At 44.0% G+C, this 14,631-nt stretch overlaps 2 protein-coding genes across 2 annotated transcripts; both read right to left on the bottom strand.

Annotated features, from left to right (window-relative positions):
* Positions 1-1,486: 1,486 nt before the first annotated feature.
* Positions 1,487-2,857, bottom strand: LOC136457363 (membrane protein PM19L-like). The gene is made up of 3 exons (XM_066457390.1): positions 2,357-2,857; positions 2,199-2,244; positions 1,487-1,832 (listed from the first exon to the last, which is right to left on the bottom strand). The coding sequence occupies exons 1-3, from the start codon at positions 2,698-2,700 to the stop codon at positions 1,710-1,712; spliced, it is 513 nt and encodes a 170-aa protein (XP_066313487.1). The 5' UTR covers positions 2,701-2,857; the 3' UTR covers positions 1,487-1,709.
* Positions 2,858-5,804: 2,947 nt separating this feature from the next.
* On the bottom strand, positions 5,805-6,524 carry LOC136457362 (stigma-specific STIG1-like protein 1). Its single transcript, XM_066457388.1, has one exon. It carries the CDS (start codon positions 6,398-6,400, stop codon positions 5,993-5,995), a length of 408 nt encoding a protein of 135 aa, XP_066313485.1. The 5' UTR covers positions 6,401-6,524; the 3' UTR covers positions 5,805-5,992.
* Between the last annotated feature and the right edge of the window lie 8,107 nt (positions 6,525-14,631).

Below are 14,631 nucleotides of genomic sequence, written 5' to 3'. Positions count from 1 at the left end.
TTAGGTTCCTTGTATCCTTGGGCTTCATCTGAGTTACCTAGTGCTAACTTTCACAATTGTAGACCATATCCACTCACTGTACTCAACTAGGTCAAGCTACCCGTTCATATCCCTCTTCATAGTACAACCAAAGGAGAAAATAGGAACATAAACTACTTTAAGTGTCTCTCAACACAAAATGACACTTAGAACTAGCACTACTCGAAACCAAAATTTCCCCGATGGTGCAATTATGACTGAGGAAAGTGATTTACTGACAAGAAAATAAAAAACCATTTTTCTTAACAGCAACCCAATAGGAAATAACCGACATAGATAGAGCGATAGGAAAATAAATAATTTTTTGATGGCCCTTGTCAGAAGCTATTTCCTTGTCAATATATAGCCGATAGGAAAATATAAAGTCGACAAATCTAGAAATCTACCTCTGTCGTCGGAAACCAACAAACAAAATGATCTGCGCCGTTAGAAAAGGCATTTACCTGACACTTAGGTACCATCAAGACAAATTAAAAAAATTCTTGAAAGTATTTATACCATCGAAACAACTTGTATTTTCATTGACGGTGCATTTCTCTTTCATTCTGGCACCATAAAAAATCTTATCATAATTACTAATGTCAAAACAAATAATATTAAATAGGGATGATGAATCAGGAGGGGGGCAGGGACTGAACAGAGTGCATGAGATTCGTCATGGGATCCTTTACCTCCTTCACCATAAGCTCCTCGAGTCGTGGCTCCTCTGTCACAGGCTCCTCTGTATCCTGCCTCCTATAAAACTAGATTTGAGGGATGCCACCGACATAGATGGACTTAGGGGCACCGACCTTAAACTGACCAAGGAACATGGACCTCCAATCGGCCGCCTCAGACTAGGCCAAGGTAGTAGGAACTTTTTGAATGGGGGCACACCTTCAAAATGGGCTAGTGGTGGAGGGAGGCAGCGATGGGAGCACAGGCAATGCTATGCGCCGAAGAGCGAAGGGGATTATTGTGCAGACTTTGTTTGGGAGAGGTGACTAGTGAGGCGGTGCGGCGTCTAAGCGTGTCCAGAAATGGGAGGGGTGCAGTGAGGCAGTTGAGAGGACGGTGGTGGCAGGGGACGGGAGGGGTATAGCGGTGTGCGTTGTTGGAGATGGGTGATGGGAGATGAGAACAGAGGAGGGGTGAGGCACAGGTGGGACACACTTGGTGTTCCGGGCATGGGTTGTTTGACCGAACTTTGCCACTTTGTTCCTAGGAGTTTTGTGTATGGATTTGGGTTTTTGCACAGCAAATTCGTGTGGGGGTTTTGGGTCACCAAATTTGGCATCTGCGCGTGTGTGTGGCTTGTTAATTTTGTTTGTCTCGGTCCAATTTTCATGTGATTTATCTTGACAATGACTGAAAAAAAATGAAAATCCGGCAAGATAATTCAAGCTCAGGCATAAAACACTCCTCAATCGTACTGGAACCAACTAAATTAAACCAATCGTGGATTCCATCCATGTGAATATTGTAATTGAAATTGTCAACACATATATACTTTCTCTCCGATTGCACTCAAACAATAATTAATCCAGCAAACGAATAATGAATATGAAGTGGCCAATGCAAAAGAAACAAGCAAAGCACCATGGTTCATTCGTTCCTTCCCTTAAACTTTATTTATTTCCTTCGATTCTCTCTTGCCTCAGATCCGTGCCATGTCTATCTTTTTCTTTCATTCATAATGCCACGTTGCCGTGGCGCTCCACCGGGACGCCGGATCCGTGACTTCCCCCGTGGATCGCGAGCACGTAGAAGAACTGCGTCACTGTTAGGATGATGGTGAAGGTCTCCATGGTGCCCTGACATGACACAAATTAACATATATAATTACAGCTAGGATCAATATATAATGTACTGTATTAATTATAAGATGATGGAGATGCGTGCGTGGATGTATCCGATCCTACTACATACTACCTCCGTCTTAAAAAGAATACAACTATAGGTTACGTACCACGAAAAGTGATTCACGTTTGATCAAGTTTTTATTGAATAATATTCGTAGTTATGTCTTTAAATTAATTTATTATAAAAATATATTTTATAATTAATCTGATGTTTTTTATTTGGTATCATAAACACGGATACTTTTTTTTATAATTGGTCAAGCTTAACATGACACTGTGTTAGAATTGTATTTTTTTTAGGGGGGACAGAGGTAGTACCAGCTTGGCGTTTCTTCGGTCGAAAGAGATTTCATGACAAGCTAGCCTGCAATTAAATCATATACATGCATGAGCATGATGATGATGATGATGATCAAATAATAACATACAGTATATGTATAATACATGCAGACGAGATGGAGAGACGATCGACATACCCCATGGCTAGGACTGTGAGTGCCCACGCAAGGAGGCCCAACGCCGCGGCGGGCTGCAGGCTGTGGTAGTTCCAGAACCGGAGGTGGTTGAAGCCCACGATGGCGGAGGCGATCCCGACGACGCCGGCAAGGAGGGAGAAGAGGACGAAGAAGCCGGTTGCGAAGTTGCCGATGGGGAAGAAAATGGGGTGGAAATGTGCGGGAAGCCGCAGCTCGGGGGCGATGATGAAGCCGCGGTCGATGGCGACGTTGAGCGACCACCCGCCGATGATGGCCAGGATGACGTACATGCTCAGGTTCAGCAGCAGCAGCAGCAACGCCACGGGCTTGAGGTTCTCGGCCATGTCGCTAGCTAGCTGTCGTCGCCTGTCGGATCGATGGATCGCCCGGCCTCGATCCTGCTGCTGCGTTCTCGACGATCGATCTTGTTCCTACAAGCTAAGTACTACTGGCCGGCCGGCTTGTATACACGGATCAATCGATGATATATGGACGGACGGGCAGGCGGTTAGTTGCTAGCTAGATGCTTGTCTCCGACGATCCTTAATTTGTTGTTTGCATTGCTTGCTCTGGCCGCATACTATACGTACCTCTCGATGTCACGAAAGGAATAATTGAACAATAAGTGCATGGAAAAAAATCAGTTGACAGGTGAGGCCAAAACAACTGACCTAGACATATCCCATATATATAATAACTCGATCGGGACGCGCGACGGGCAAGGCATGGATCGATGGCCTGCTGGTGGCTAGATCTCGATCTGGCTGTAAAGCGAGGCCAGGAAGACGTGTGTGTAGATACTCGATCGATCCCATGCGTCGTCCTAGCTGCTCCATGTACGTACATATATATATTGTTTGCTTTGCTTTGGATTGCATAATTGCATTGCTTGGGGTCGGGGCGTTTGGGATTAATTGGATCGACGTGCAGGTCAAGCAAAGGATCCGCGGATCGGACGACGGAGCCCATCGATGATCAATATAATCACCTTTAATTTTTCTTTTCATCAACTTGTTTGGCGTAAATTATACACTAGCTAATGTATACTACGTACTACTGTAATAACAGCTACAACTAGTACCTATATATAGGTAGACGTACGTAGCTGGATCATCGATCGCGTTATATTATATATTAACTCCGTGGTTGATTTTGATTTGACGTTGGATCCATCGATATATCAGCGGCAATGTATTTGATGAACCGTACGTACGTACGATTATTCCTTTTAATTTCCAAGCATGCATGCATGGGCGTGGCAACCCAAACCTGCTACTGCTACTATGGAGAACAAATAAACAAGAAACAAAAATAAAATAAGCACGCACCTGCTACCAATATAATCTTTGCTTTTCTCATCCTGCTTGTTTTTGCCACTACTACTACTACGGGAAGTAACCGCAGTATGCATGCATGTAACACTTGCTACTACTTATTTGCATCTATCTATAAAAGACTATAAATGTGAGGCGGGTCACGTCGAATTACTGTTCATCCGGCGCGCATAGAGTCATATCACTGTACATTGTCAGTAACGGAGCACGATAAACAGTACCCGACCCGATATGGAACAGTACCAGCCCTTTTTTTCCCTTTTTTTTCCCCTGCTGCCCGCCCGCGCGAAGCATTGGCATGCATGGCAGCCGCAAGCATGCATGTACGTTCTGCATGCACTGCACCTACACGCCATGCATGGCATGCCCGGCCCGGCCCGGCCCGAGAGAATCGAAGCACCTAGCTGTATACCTACTCCGGAAGGCAGAAGAAAGCCATATGTGTGGTGCCCGACCGATCGATGCACGCATGCTGTATCGTACGTTGCTTGTGCACGCACGTACATTATAGCTAGCTAGGTTACTGCGCAAGCTAACTTGCTCCAATATAATAGAGAATGCATGCATGCATTCAAATTACTCCTAGGTAAGGTTATATTATCAACCCTGACTAAGCTAGAGTAATTATATATTGCTAACAAAATAAAGTGCGTGGCTGTGGCCGCGGAAAAGAAATCCATTCCAAGCATTCCAAATTGTAAGAGAATTACGCTTTTTTCTACCTTTTATTACTATCTGTCTAGATATAATATACATATAGATACGTAGCAAAAGCTATATATATATTTCGAAAAAGCCAGAACGTCTTACACAATTTAGAATGTTTGGAATGGATAGCAAACACGGTACATATATATACATGCATTCCGATCCAACTTTTGTATTTTTGGTGTCTAATTAATATAAAACACTACAGTAGACAGCTGTAGGACGGAATCTCTCTCCTCTTTATTAAATTCTATGTGGCGCCTTCAATCCGTTGACTGCATGCAATGGCCGGACACGTCACGTACCAATGCAAAGAATGTATGCCACATGCGAACGAGTTGACTAATAATAAGTTGACCTTTTAGGCATTGATCTATACGCTAAAGTTGCTTTCGAGTTTCTAAGCGTCGTCCTATGCATGCATTCACCGCACTCCAACATCAGAATATAGAGTATGTCGCATGCAGATACGTAGAACGACGGTTATTGCAAACCACCAGCTGCTGGTCTATCAGCACACAGTCCGGTCCATTTATTGGTATAATAGTCGCGCAAATCTCTTAAGCTAACGATGATGGCATGCATCGAAATTGCTAATCCATATATTCTTCAAAAAAAAGAAAGGACGAAATGACGATCAACCTTTTTCCTCAAAAATAAAAAATAAAAATTGAGAATTACATCAACCTGCTAGAGTAGCTATATATGCATATATAGTAATTATATTCATCACGTCAATTATAGGAAGTATTTAGTTTGTGATCAGTACGTGAGTAATATATATCCGTATATAATACTCGCTCCATCTCATATTTCAGACAGGGAAATACAATACAAACTAGATCTTGGCCATTAATTTGTTTTACAATATGTTGTCATTTGTTGAAGAACCATGCAATATCATCTCAAAAATACACTACTGTGTATAAATCTTATATCCTAAACATGTTTATAATTTGACTAATTATTATTGTTGATATTTTTTTTGTAAAACTTGAATTTTTTCCATATAAAATACATTTATTATTCTGGGACGGAGGGAGAACATTACTATGAGTATTTTTTTTCAGATCAGAGAAGATGGCAAAGAATCAAAGAAAAAGTACAGCTAGTCTGTATGTGTATATATATCTACCTCAGCTCTGTAAGGTCATGGTTAACAATTAGGTACACTCTTTCGCAAAAAAAAGGTACACAGCACGTACGGACCCAAAAAATGAAATGAAACATATACAATTAAACACATCACAACACATATAATCGATTTTATTCATATACCGTCAATTATGACCACTTGTAACAACAACAATAATAAGGACCCGATCGAGCACAAGGAGTACTATAGATAAGTTTGGATAATTTTGCCCCAACCCTTTTTTCTTCTTCTGTAATAATAATATGTATATATTGGTATACATGCGCGCGGCCAGCTTGTATATACTATAATAATTAATATATAGCAGGAGCTCAACAATATATATATATAATCGAAATGGTTTTTTTTAACAACGTACAATGGGAATTTAAACGTACTGCCATTTTTATTTCTGTCGTTGGATGATGCAGAAACTGCGTGTCCCGTCTCTTTCATGCATCACGCTGCGTAGTCGCAGTAGCCGTTGGTGCACTTGGTTCTGCACTTGACACCGCAGCCGCCGCAGTTCTTGACGTCGGTGAAGGTGTTGACGCACTTGCCCTGGCAGCAGGCCTGCGTGTACTTGCATGTCTTGCCGCAGTTGCCGCAGTGCTGGAAGCTGTGCTCGGTGTCGACGCATGTGCCCTGGCAGCACGTCGCGCCGGGGCTTCCGGACGAGAGGCAGATGGATGGCGACTTCTTGCAGTCGTAGAACGACGACGGCGGCGGGAAGTTGACGTTGGCAAGGAAGCGACTTCTCCTGAGGGGAAGATCAGGCGGCGGCGGCGGCGGCGTCGCCACCACCGTTTGCTCAAGGGGGATGAGGGCAAGGGCGAGCGCCATGAGAAAGATGGTGGAATTTCTCATGGCGGCCGCGCGGGTGGAGGAGGGCCGGCGGTACGTTGGCGAGGCTGCACCGTAGCAGCTGCAGTGCCTATTATGATGGTTCTATCGGAGGAATTGAAGGGGATGATGAAATGGGGGTTGGTTAGTTCAGTTGACGGAGGATGGAGGGGAGGAGCTAGCGATCGATCGAGTGCTTATACTAAAAGGCAGGCAGGGGTGCATGCATGCCCGCAGTGCGGCGGTGTGTACTGCATGTGTGATAGGGGCCGGTGCGGTGCCCGGGGCCGCGGCGAGAGTCAGAGCACGCACGCATGCAATTGCAATGGTTGATTTGCACGGCAAAAGCCTGGAGTGCAGGGCGGGAGTGTGCGGAGCAAGGCTGTGGTGGGCTACTGCTGCAAGCTAGCTGAAACCCACGTCCATTGCTAGCTGGAACCCAATATTATATTATATTATATTATATTATATTATATTATATTATATTATATTATATTATATTATATTATATTATATTATTTATTTATTTTATTTTATTTTATTTTATTTTATTTTATAAGCCTTCGTTCCTTGAAATACTTTGCAACTAACGGTAACCCGGCCCCTAGCTAGGATACGTAGCTACGCTTCCGAGTACGATCAAATAAAGGGGGATTATGATTATATTATTACTATACACTCGTATATCATATATAATACTAATATGCTAATAATGACTGACCCTGAAGATTGGAGAGCCTTTATTTATTTGCTAACATAGATACGCCATACGGACGGGAACGAGTATTCACTGTGACAACTGACTACACGTACGGTAACAGTGCCGGCACTTTTAGCAGCTAAGGTAAAGAGTGATTCTGCGCGCGCCTTGCGAACACAAGGTTCCTTATGGTTCGATGTGTAACGAGTGATTGTTAACATGATTTACGATCTAGATTGAGTGTGTGATCTAACCACGGCATGAGTTAAGTTGTGCAACATGTCTCTTGCCTTGTGGTACGCATATGTGGAGCTCGGAGGCAGTGGTCGATGGTGAGGTGAAGGTCAAGTAGGGACGTGCCGTGCCGATGGACCAGGAGCGGTGAAGGATAGACATGAGGCTTGGACCGAGGGACCAGGAGGCCGGGTGGCTAGTCGTGGTGGCTGACATCTGGAGACATCAACAAGCGTAAGTGTACATGGGAGTGATCGTGTTGATTGAGTTAAGACGGCGGACGTACGGGTCGAGCGAGGCTCAGGAAGACTTGGCGGCCGGTCGGTCGAGGACGGCGGTGACACGCGTTGAGCGGCGGGAGATGCGTATGGAGTACGCTACTCGCGGACGATTTATGGGTTTGGGCCTCAAAACCCAGGTGGAGGTTCCGAGGAGAAACGGGGCGGCACGTGGCGGAATCACAGAGGTTGCGTCGAGGTGAAGCAAATCTTTGTAGGAAGCGGGGCCGTCCGATCGACTGGAAAATAGTTGGACCATAGCTCCCTCGGGTCAAGTGGTTCGACTCAAAACACTTAAGAGCAAAACTGAAATTGTGTAATAGCCATGTTAAATAGGATGAGAGAGCCCTCATCTCCCTCACCTCTTTTATTTTTCCCTTTCTCTCTTCTTAGTTTCCCCCTCCTCTTAGGGTTCTTGTGAGAGAGGTCCACAAATTGAGAGATTTGTGTAAGAACTCAAGATTTTGCTCGGGAATGGTGGCCCTTACCACCTCGTGTCCTCCAAGATTTGGTTTGTGACTTGTGTTCTGCGTGTTCTCCGTGAGTTCGTTTTCTCCCCTCTCGTTCTTGCACCTATTCGTCGTTTTGAGACCATTTCGATCCGTTCTTTTTGCATTGGTGTGATCAATGACGTGAGTTAGATCCTTTTCACCGAAGGAATTCAATCAATTCCTAACGAGAACGTAGATCGGGACGAATCATGGTCTAGGGTTTATTTTTCGGTGTTTTTCATTCTCCTTCGATTTCCCATTGATTGGGTTCAAATTGAGCGATGCCCTCTTAGAGGTAGCTCCCTTACTGCCTTGTGATCATGTATACCAAGTTTGGTGGCAGTTGGTGTTGATTTGGCCGTAAATCGGGTGAATCAAGGAGAGGGCAATTTTTGGTTAGCTGTTTTCACCTCTGTTCCGTGAGTCCCGGACAGTCCGCGCTTCATCCGCAGACAGCCCACGAGTCGAGGCTGAGCACAGGGGAGCTTCTACTCTGCTCAGAGTTTAGGTTGCAGACAGTCCACTGCCAGTGTGCGGACAATCCGCCACTCGTTGTGAAGTCGAGTCAGAACCTATTTTCTCGGTTGTGATTCTAGAGTTTGAACTGCGGATAGTCCGTGAGCCAGTGGGAGACAGTCTATCGTTCATTCTCAGCTTAGTCTAGAACTATTTCTCGTTGTTCTATTTTCAGGAGTTGTACTTCGGATAGTCCGACCTTCAACCCCAGACAGTCCGGGCTCCCTACGACGGACAGTCTGGATATCTGCAGAGCGTGCTGTTTTCACTCATTCTTTTGAGGGCTTGGTTTGCTTCTTCTCTGGTTGATCCAATGTACTTCTAGGACATCTCTTAGGGTATCCACCCACCTATTGGGTCATGATCTAACCGCTCTCTGGTGTGTTGGCTTTTGGGTCGTGATTTTGGGATAGCGGCTTAAAGTTTCGAAAGAAATTTAAGGCTCCCATTCACCCCAACTCTCTGGTCGTCATTTTTGGTCCTTCAATTGGTATTGGAGCAGGTTAAGGATCATTCTTCCTTAATCGGTCTATGATCCATGAAGGTGATATAGAGTGTGACAAAACCGCCCGAAATAGCACACTTACGGAGGCGCTTGTCTTCCACCAGACACTAAGCACCCCAAAAGCCAGCTACATCGGGCGGTATCCATCGGGCACACCCCAAGGGAGAACCCAAAAGATCCACATTTTTCCCAAGGATCCAATAATGGGAATGAGTTACAATACAAGTCCATTTCATACATCAGAGTTTCTTAAAAAGTACATTATTAAAATACCAAATACCAGAGTGTGGAATGATAAACAGCGGAATTTAAAAATATACATCTAGAGATAGGGACAAGGATCCGTCTGAGCCCACCAGAAGAATTCTCCACACAAGGTACTTCTCAAGCATCACCTGCAATAGGGGTAAATAAACCCTGAGTATACAATGTGATGTAGACTAGGCCCGATCTTTCGAAAGGTATGATAGCGTTGATTGGTGGAGACTTGACGTTCACGATCTAGGCTTCAAACCAAGACTGATTCAGACCCCCACAACCGTTACACCACTGCTCCGTTGGTTATCAACCACGCGAATGCGATTGACCTCGCCGAGAAGGCTTTCCTGCAAGCGAATCGAGAACACAAGCAAGAATGGGATGAACGCAATCTAAAATTGCAAATAAATATGAGGCTTATGATAATGAGAAGGAGTTCAAGTCTTTATTCGAAACGACTAATCGCCACAGGTGAACAAGATTAAGAACTAGGGCCCTGGTTCACAGCAAGCAGCCCTGGCGGCACAGTTGCAGCAAAACAATGTCTGTTTTACAAGGAAATCAAGAACTAAACTAAACCCAAACCCTAAGAAGAGCGACGGCTGCTATTTATAGAGTCTTGGGTGTCACCCCTGGACGCGCCCCCTAATGGGCCCAAACACGATACATGGTCCAATGGATCAAAAGACGGTGTCGTAGCACCCTAGCAGATTCTGGACGCTGACTTGTTTTGACGATTCCCGTTGATTCCAAAGGTCTTTTGACGTGAAACCACTTGAATTAGCTTCCTTATCAAATTAGCTTTCCAACCATATGTGGATCGTCGAAAATAGAGTCCGAATGCGTCCTGGGTAACCAGTTTAAGGTAGACTGGTCCTAAGGCCGAGGTAGACTCGAACTTGAGTTGCTTGGGCCTCCACCTCGGGGACTCGAACCGAATTAGCCTCGGACCTCCTTCTTGACTTGGACACCCTTGCTAGCCTCCTATCCCTCCATACCATGTGCCAAACATGGTTATATGCATGGGTGTCATGTCCTCATCATCCTCCCCTTCTTGACGAAAAGCCGTCATCGGCGTCGATTGTGCTTGAAACTGATCCTGCACAACATAAAGGAGAACGGGGTTGCGAAAACAAAGGGGACTGAAATAATTGTGAGAAGGAACATGACCATGTTTCCAAGTTCGTAGCATGTCATCTCACATAAAAATTTCAAGCAAGCATGTAGACTCCATGATCTGAATGCACACGATGTATGTCAACACTATCCTGCAAAAGATTAGAACTAACCAAAGACAATACAGGAATAGATGATCTAGCAGACATAGGTAGCAACCAATAATGCTCCTCTTCTTGGAAGTGAACTTATTTTTTTGAGGAACATGAGAAAATGTTTGTATTATTATGGTTGCCCTCTAAACGATCATAATCTTGTACAATAAAAGGAGAATTCATATTACTACGAATGTATACTCGATGTATCATATATTGTCCCTTGTTGTTATATTTGCCAATAACATGATATGTATGTTTAGAAAACCAAAGCAAATCAACATATTTAAATAGGCTCTCCTCCAAGCAATCTAGGTTACACAAAACATCAAATTCAATGTAACCCAAAGTATATAAAGAAGACAATAGTTTAAACTCATCAGTTTTAGTAGCAATATGAATAACATGTTTATTTTCAGCACAAGTGACTGGTTCCAAAACATGTAAAACTGAGGCATCATCAACCAAATTATCTTTATCATAAGGAACTTCAAGTAAATTATCATGGGACGGAGATAAATCAAGAGAGGGTTCCACTAACAATTGCTCTATGATAGCATGGTTTGTGGAAGAATTTAGTACATTAAAACTATTCTCACCTTCCGTGAGTGTAGCACCATGGGCATTACCTGTGTTCTCAGCAGGAGTAATAGGTGCATTATGAAGTGATGGTTCTGAATTTGCATATGAGGTTATGAGTTCCTCATTTTCTTTCATGTCATCCTCTCGCTTATGTATATTATCCTATAGAAGGTTAGTCATAGCAAGAGGAATAACAATAGACTCATCCTCTAAATGGTGCACCTCAGCATATGAAGTCAAAACAAGAGATGGATTAACAAAGGTTTCTCGCATAAGAAGTTTCATATCATTCCAAATTTGAGGTTTATCAGAAGGATCTAAAGACTCCCACCAAGATAAAGTAGCATGTCGTAAAACACTAGCTACATTTGTTACCTTCCTCCTTAGACACATAAAGCAAGTAGCAAATATGTTACCTATGGCAATTTCCCACTCCATGTACTCATCAGTACCTATACCATTATAAGTTAGTGGATACGAACAACCTGTCATTGTTAGAAGACAACAAAAGACAACACAAAAGTATTATCCCTATCAACTACTTAGGTTGTGGATAAGGAAAAATCAAGGCACTCAACTCTCAAATGTCTTACCACGGTCTTACAAGTGTTCTTACCAAAGCAACAGGCGGTGCAATCGGTCGGTGACTGTGATACCGTTGTAGCTTGAGTGTAACAGTTGCAAGGCAAACCTATACTTGGTTAGAAGAAAGTGGAGCTTGGACAGGAACAATATAGTAGCAAGGAATAGCAAAATTCGTAATTGAATAGCAAAACTGAATAAGTATCCCAAGTACTTGTCTTAGTTGCTGGCCTACTCACGTTCCAAGTACCAGATGTATTAAGTGATGTGAACAACAAGAATATGATTAGGAACAAGGCAGAAATCAGCACACGCAAACACAGCTCAAATGGCGCTCTCTATGTGCTCCTCTAGATATTGTTCCTCTTTTGCCCCTCTCTTTATTCTATTTTTTTTGGGCTGTCGTTGTTTTTTTTTTGAGAAATTTTAACTTCTTCTTTTTATTTTTTTATTTTTTTCTTCACTTAGGAGCACAAAAGAAGTAACCACAGAAAATATGAGCTTAAATAAGTGAATGACGTGGCCTGTGGAATTTTCAGAAGAATCCTCCACACAAGGTACTTCTCAAGCATCACCTACAATAGGGGTAAATAAACCCTGAGTACACAATGTACTCGCAAGACTTCTCTGACTAGTGGGAATAATTTCCCAACTCTAAGGAATATGATAGGCTTTATGGTTTGCTAGTTTTCTTTAGCAGAAAGCAACGCTAATAGTGAGTCCTTATTCATGTCTTATTATTAGCCGTATTAAGTTATCATCTAGCCAGTCTATATAAGCACCTGTTCTACTTTCAAGTAAGAGTTGAGCAATCAGTTCCATTTCTTCTTCTTTCAACTTTTAGTTCTTACTACGGTGCTAAACCGCAGACAAGCCGCTACCGGATTTCCCGGCGATTCGCGAATCAATGTGCCCAGCTGGGTGCCCTGAAAACACACGTCCTGCCGATACCCCAGGCACAAGCAGGACTAACCCATCACTCTCCTATCCTAGGTGTCCAGGTCCCCATCCAAACTTGGACTCCAAGCCCCCACTTCCCGAGTCCTGGACTTAGTGTGGTGCAAGGACCTCCACCATCCCCACCTCCAATCAGTCGGTCAGGAAAGAGCCGGATCCATGACAAGAGAGCAACAAGTCTTCCCTACGCCCATACCCAAGTATGCACTCGGGACAATAAATCTATGACTTGCCTAGAGCCATATGTAATGACCGGTTCTTAATCGACACAGACAGGGAAAAAGTGTAACCAAGTCATGCCTGTTGGCCGCAGGACACTACCCCTTACACCCACCAGTACCCAATCCATATTCCTGCCTCGGTCACCATTTTCCTTTCCACCATTTTATCATGAGTGTTCATATTTTATTACCTATTTGCGAGTAACGGTAGGTTACTTACGCTACCGGTATCCTGAGCATAGCGGCTATTCGGCCTGTACTAGTAGGACTCATGGGTGGATATGTTTATGCAGGTAGTTCCCATAAAATGCCTGTAACTTAAATGCACATCACATATATATATTTAGTGATCATAAAAATATGGGTTATGCTCCGGGCTTGCCTTAGGCAGGCGCCGAGTTAGCGGGGTCAGCACCAATAGGCTCCTAGGCTCCCTCCTGCATGAGGATCTCCTCCTCGTACTCCTCGATCACCTCATCGTACTCTGGTTCACCGACGGGTATGAAGTCTACCAGTTCGTGATCTACATGAAATGATGATGCAATGTTTAATAATATGACAACAACAACTCTTAACCTAAAAGTACACCTATTAAACAACTAATTGAGGTCTACCCACTAAAGGCTAAGCTACATATCGTCACCATTAACAAGTATGAAACATGACATACATCCTCAAAGCAACTACAGGTATTCTTACTCCTAATACTGATCTAATCTAGATATGATAAAACAAGAGTAATGGCTATTTTATTTAACAACCCATTCTAAGGCTACAAAATTTATAGTAAGTACCTAACAACCTAGTGGACCTACTGTAAAATTTTTGTGGCTATATCTATCACTAATTATCCCCAAATATTCCTACAAGTATTAACCTACCTAATATTAGTTCTTTAGTTTTGGATTTATGACCCAATACTCGTCATAGCTAACTGCAATCCAACTGTACTGTCAAGTAGATGGTATTTTTGCAAACCTAACAAAATTAGTCTCACTATTTGTGGACAACTATGCAATTTACTATGATTTCTTAAAGTTCAGCTTGAAAACTAATTTGAATAAGCATTTCTATTCTTCTGGAAATTGAGAAACCAAACCTGGCTCGTGGCCCAACACACGCGGCCTGGCCTGCCACGGCGCGACGCGCGTGCCAGCGCAGTGTGGCCCACAGCGCACGTGTGGCCTAGCTGGCCAACGGCCCGCGACGGAAGAGAGACCTGAGCACGTCGGCAACATGCAAAAACGTCCCTGAACTACTCGGTATTTACAGCAAGCTCCAAAGCACTATTTCTCTAGTCTATGGTTTTATAGCTGCACCCTCCCCTTTCTCCTTTTTTACCGTGGTGACGTCCCCTAGCACCAGTGCGTGCACTGGCGTGACGGCGCGGGCATCGGGCGGCCACGTCGGTGTCACCCGAGCCTCCAAGGCCTAGCTACGGGGCCGATGATTACCTCCACGACAACGCACGGCGTCTAGAAGCAATATGGCGAACAGGGGCATCATCCCAGGCTCCCTCCCCGGTGGTGGTCCTTGACCTACGATGGCAGAAGCATTCCCATGAGCCACAGCGAAAACGGAACAAACCAAATAGCTAGCGAGCTCAAGGCACTACCCACAGAGACCCTGGAGGTGACGGTCTAGCTGGAGAAGGCTAGAG

Source organism: Miscanthus floridulus, chromosome 6 (genome assembly GCF_019320115.1).
Source record: "Miscanthus floridulus cultivar M001 chromosome 6, ASM1932011v1, whole genome shotgun sequence".
Taxonomy (NCBI): domain Eukaryota; kingdom Viridiplantae; phylum Streptophyta; class Magnoliopsida; order Poales; family Poaceae; genus Miscanthus; species Miscanthus floridulus.
The sequence above is the reverse complement of the archived record's forward strand: the minus strand, read 5'-3'. Positions and strand labels throughout refer to the sequence as shown.

Bases quoted from the DNA above. Each gene is read 5' to 3' on its own strand.
- LOC136457363 (XM_066457390.1), bottom strand. From the start codon at position 2,700: ATGGCCGAGAACCTCAAGCCCGTGGCGTTGCTGCTGCTGCTGCTGAAC. The intron at 2,245-2,356 runs GTATGTCGATCG...ATTTAATTGCAG, and splicing joins CTCACAGTCCTAGCCATGGG to GCTAGCTTGTCATGAAATCT. The intron at 1,833-2,198 runs GTACTACCTCTG...GTGTCATGTCAG, and splicing joins ACCGAAGAAACGCCAAGCTG to GGCACCATGGAGACCTTCAC.
- LOC136457362 (XM_066457388.1), bottom strand. From the start codon at position 6,400: ATGAGAAATTCCACCATCTTTCTCATGGCGCTCGCCCTTGCCCTCATC.